Here is a 4,959-nt window from a genome sequence, read left to right as displayed (position 1 = left end):
AGACACCTGCAGTTTATCAGCAAGCTGGTCTTGAGTGAAGCAAGCTAAACTCAGCTAAGTTCTTAGCAAGGGGAATTGCACTCAATGACATTTCCCAAGTTACAGTGAAGCACAGTCATGGTATTTCCATTTTGTTTCAGGTTGCACATCCACTGTCTGCTATGAGGAAAAGGACAGATGATAGAAAATCACCTGGTGCTGTCTTCCACCCAAGTGATTTTAAGGAGCCTACCTCATCTTCTTATGTAAAAGGTAAGATTTATGGGAATTTTCCACTTGCCCATATTGATCCCCAACCTCTGGATCACAGGCAATGTACTGTCACTCAAACTCCCCTTTAGTTCTGAGAAGTTAAAAAAGTTATCTTTGACAGGAGAGGGGAAGCAGATTAAGATTAAGCCTGTAGTTACCTGCTCAGTTTGCTGCCCTGGAAGCAGAGAAGGTGGAGAATGGAGGTGGGCTGCACATATTTCAGGAATATAATGCAGGAATATGGGAGTTGGCGTCTTTCAAAAGTGTTCTGAAATAGTTGTGGAAAACTGTAATTCAGCAACTTGCATGTGCTTTCAGTGACACTTTTCATTTGCATTTTCTTACGGGCAGATGTTTATCCATTCCAGGTCGCTCAGAAGAAATACACCTCTCATAACCACAACGGTGACACTTGTAGCTTTACATTCTGAAGTAACAAGGGAGAAACACAGGTATTTCCTTATGTAACTACAAAATGACTGAGTGCCTCTGTGATCTTGGTTTTCAGATGTAGGATGCTATGCAGGATGCTAACTACCACTCAGCTGGAAAACAGTGCTCCTCTTGCTTTATTTTCTTACATCTGCTCATGATGATCTGTCTTTAAAACAATATTGTAATGGCTTACAAATAATATAGTAGATTGCTGTATCAAGATAGTCCTTTATGACTGTTTCACATAAACAGATTTATGTTTCTAGTTAACATTTTAAATTGAAATTTGGCTTAGGAAGAAGAAGATCTTAAAAAGACAGAAAAAGTGCAAAAACCTTGGAGGAAAGTGGCTTTTGTGACTGCTGGTAGAAATGGCATAAATGCTTACGATAGCAAAGTACCTGCAGAGAGTTTTCCTACTTTCCTGAAGCAGAGGTTTGAGCAACTTACAGTTCTGGCTCTGGTACTGATCAGCAACTATCTTCCTTCTGTCTGTGAAATAAAATGAAAAAGAGTGTGGAAAAAGAGAATCTTACATTCGCACTTTTTTTCTGGTTACTGTAAAACTTTCCTTCTGAGACAAATGGTGGATCATAATCTCCTGAAAAAGCACAATTTCTGTTTTCTAATGAAATTACATATGAAATTACATTTCTAGGGAAATTACATTATGAAGGGAGAGGGATTAGTCTATCCACAAGATTTGTGTCTATCTCCAGATCTAAGTAACTTCCCTATTGCAGCAGTGCTTAGATTGATTAAAAGAAATAAAAAATGTGGGACAGGGGGAGAAGGGGAGATTTGGGCTAAGTGCTGCAAAAGAGATCCTGACATTTGCTTTTTCACACACAAAACGAATGAAACAACTTGTGTTGCAGAAACAGCTTTTCAGTTAAAAAGGCATAGGATGGATCTACTGAAATAATTAAAGCTCCAGCTTCATTGGGAGGCAGTACAGTTTTACCCTATGACTTCAGTTGTTGCTGTGTGATGAGTCTTCACTGCATTGATATTTAATTTGTGTGAAGGTGGAAGAGGTGCTTACTGATGGACATTGAATCATCACTTTCCACAGTGGTACCAAGAAAGAGATAAGTGCTGATAAAAGAATGATGTGGTTAGCTTTTTCAATGGAGATATAAAGAAGATCATGCCAGATCAGAGTGGTGTGTAACATTTGCTTTTTCTTTAAGGAAAATTAACTGATAAGTAATTTGTCCTACAAGGTCCTAGCATTTGTGTTGGTCTGTCATTTCTGGGAGGAAAGGATTAGAGCAGGTGTTTTTTGTTTTTTTTTGTAACCTGAAAAGGAAGTCTGCTCTGTATACAAGGCCAAGAGAGAAAAGGGGCTGAACAATCAGTCTGGAAAGGAACCACAGGGTAGTTGGCTAACCGGAGGAACAGAGATTAAAGGAAGACAAAGTGCAAGGGCAGCTGTCTGAAGCGAAGACCAACTCTTTTGTGTTTGCATGGTAGGTAGCAAAGAGAGTTCTTTCCTCTAGGTGTTATATATATATGTATATATATAACATCAGCTAGAGTGGGAGTGAGTGAGTCTGATAGGAGCAGAGGATTTTAAAATCAGTGGTGCATGAGTGAAAGCAAAGAGATGAGAAGATCACTTTCATGAGTGGACTATTCTGTTGTATTTTATCAGGACCAAACGTAGGTAGAAAAAATACTGGATAGATTAATGAGGAGTGGAGTGATTAAGAGCTAGGAATAGAAATGCAAACATAGCTAGTTATATGGATGGCAGATGCAGAAAATGACCTTGAAATGACTTTTCTAAGATGGCTTATTTCTAAGCACATTGTTATGGTTGAATCTGCTTTTGCAAATCTTGTGAACATGCTGCAAACATTTCACTCTTCTTTCAGATTTATTATTATGCAGATGCGCAGACAACCCTTATCCAAATGGCCTGGAGGTGCTGCAGTGCTCCTAATAATCAGATAGGTAGGCAAGAGCTCATGAATGTGAACTGTATATATAGGAAGTTTTATAATGAAAGTGTTGTCTGATTCTGACTCCAGCACTTTTTTTTTTTCTTTTTCTCCTTGGTTTGCATTGTATTTGTACAAAGCAACCTAACAATGAGGTGCTAATCCATTGCTTATATTTATGATTATTTGATTTTTGAATTTCTTTAGCAGTATGTTGGATGTCATTTCCATCCTGACTACCATGTCTTCCAAATATCTAACTCTGTGTAAAGCAATGGGAAAAAAAAAAAGTAAACAAACTCTTTGCATCTTGTTTCTCCCAGAAAAACATCATCCTGATGGCACACAAGAAATTATATTCCCAGATCAGACAGTGAAATGCCTCTATAGTGGTGGACTCGAGGAAACTTTTTTCCCAGATGTTATAGTAGTAAAAGTAGAAAAGTAAGTTAAATTATAGTAACAGAGTTTTGAGTACAGATTCAATAATATTGATATTTAAAGCTATGGTTTCTGTGGCTGAGAAATTTCAGGACAAAAGGAGAAAGAATTTGGAATATGATAGGGTTTCCTGTAATGAGGCACTGAAAATGCTGATTTTTTGAATCATAGCTGATGAATTATCAGAGGTAAATGTGACCGTGAAATGTTTCTAATTCAATTCCATGTAACATCAGGCCAGGATTGATATGTAACTTGCAAGAGATGGGAGAGGCAGTTTTCTGTGTTAACAGTTCAAGTGCTAAAGGTTTGAGGATGTGGACCCCTGAGCTTATTCCTAGCTTTTTGGCTCATTTTTTGGTCTTGGGCAAGATGTTTTAAGTATTATCTCTTTATATTCCTTTGTGTATAATTAAGACTAATGATATTAGAACCTACTTATGAATGTGTCTTGCTGGCTTCGGACCTACATTGTTGCAAAAATATTTTTTCTGCTTGCAAAATATCTTGGCATCTCTGCAGGATTTGCAGATCCTGTCAAAATTAGGATAGGATCTTTTTTTAACATACTGAAGTCATACACACAATTATTATTTTACATACTGAAGAATCCTTGTGGTGACCTCTTATTGTGGGATCTGATCTTAGTGCCATCACAGGTAAAACTCTGTGGTGACTTAAAACCTGAGAAAACTTCCAAATGACATTATTTTTCACTTTGACTGTATCACATTCGATAGAGCAGTGAGTTAGGTTAATAACAGACAGATCCTTCCTCAGGCAGAAGGATCCGACCCAGATATATCCTCTTTGGGAAAGGAAGACGTTGGTTGCAGTAGGTTGTTATCCTGTCTTCCACAAATATATCACAAATAATCAAGATTCATTGTGAAGGAGCCAAGGTGCTTGTGGTGTTTTTGTCTTGTGGCTTTTTCCATGCTTGTCAGGTATCTCACCTTTGTTGCTATTAAGGCCGACCCTTCAGAAGTAATTCAAGGAGGGGAGATGTTTCTTCAGGTTTCTGTTGTGTTATTACAGTACCCCCCACAAAGTGTATTTCACTGTTGTGCAGTGCTATATTGCTCTGTATATCTGAATCTTCTGATTGGTTTGCTTTGCTTTCAGGAATGGAGATAAAATAATGGTATTCAGTAATCGTCAGAAGGAGATCCACACTGCACAGTTTAAGAGACGAGAGTACCCAGATGACACTGCAAAGACTGTCTACTCCAATGGCAGACAGGAAACCAAGTATGCTTCTGGACATGTTCAAATCAAAGATAAGAAGGGCAATATTATTCTAGAGAAGTGATCCTTTCCCTTGAAGGGCAGCTCTGGACATAAGTGGCTCAACCAAGTTTCTCTGTAGGATTTAACATGTCCACCCCTTGCACATGCATGGCTGTTTGTACAGATCTTTCCTTTTATCACGGATGCTTTTCTGTTCCTTGAAATTATCAAGATTGTAACTTGTGCAGCTGTGAAAACAAGCGGGTGAGTGCTGGAACAGAGGTATAATCTGGATATCAAGTTGCTCAAGGCCAAGGTATTTTTTTGAGAGCTCATAGAATGGAACTTTTGGAATATGAAATAATCTAACTAGATATTGGGAAAACAAAACTTTTTACCATGAAGGCGATCAAATATTGAAAATGGCTGCCCAGAAAGCTTGTGAAATCTGTCCTTGGAGGTGTTCAGGACTGGAGACAGCCCTCAGCAATCTCATCTAATTAAATCTACTTTGATGGGGGAGGGTTGTACTGAACAGCATCTGGGGAATCCCTTCCAACCTAAATTATTTGATGATTCCATGCGTATGATCTGATAGTCTATTGAATTTGAGGTAAAAAAAAATAATGCTTATTCCATCCATTCCTTTACTCCA

General features: G+C 38.2%; 1 protein-coding gene across 1 annotated transcript; it reads left to right on the top strand.

The window, feature by feature from the left end:
• Positions 1 to 449: 449 nt before the first annotated feature.
• On the top strand, positions 450 to 4,386 carry LOC104567318 (centrosomal P4.1-associated protein-like). Its single transcript, XM_088522767.1, is given in 8 exon segments — positions 450 to 455; positions 1,716 to 1,797; positions 1,800 to 1,855; positions 2,568 to 2,595; positions 2,598 to 2,626; positions 2,628 to 2,646; positions 2,957 to 3,077; positions 4,200 to 4,386. Coding segments are annotated over 8 exon segments (528 nt in total).
• The last annotated feature ends 573 nt before the right edge of the window (positions 4,387 to 4,959 follow it).

The sequence above is a fragment of the Tinamus guttatus genome, unplaced genomic scaffold, assembly GCF_059628265.1.
Source record: "Tinamus guttatus ecotype Peru unplaced genomic scaffold, ASM5962826v1 Tinamus_guttatus_pri_ptg000011l, whole genome shotgun sequence".
Taxonomy (NCBI): Eukaryota; Metazoa; Chordata; class Aves; order Tinamiformes; family Tinamidae; genus Tinamus; species Tinamus guttatus.
The sequence above is the reverse complement of the archived record's forward strand: the minus strand, read 5'-3'. Positions and strand labels throughout refer to the sequence as shown.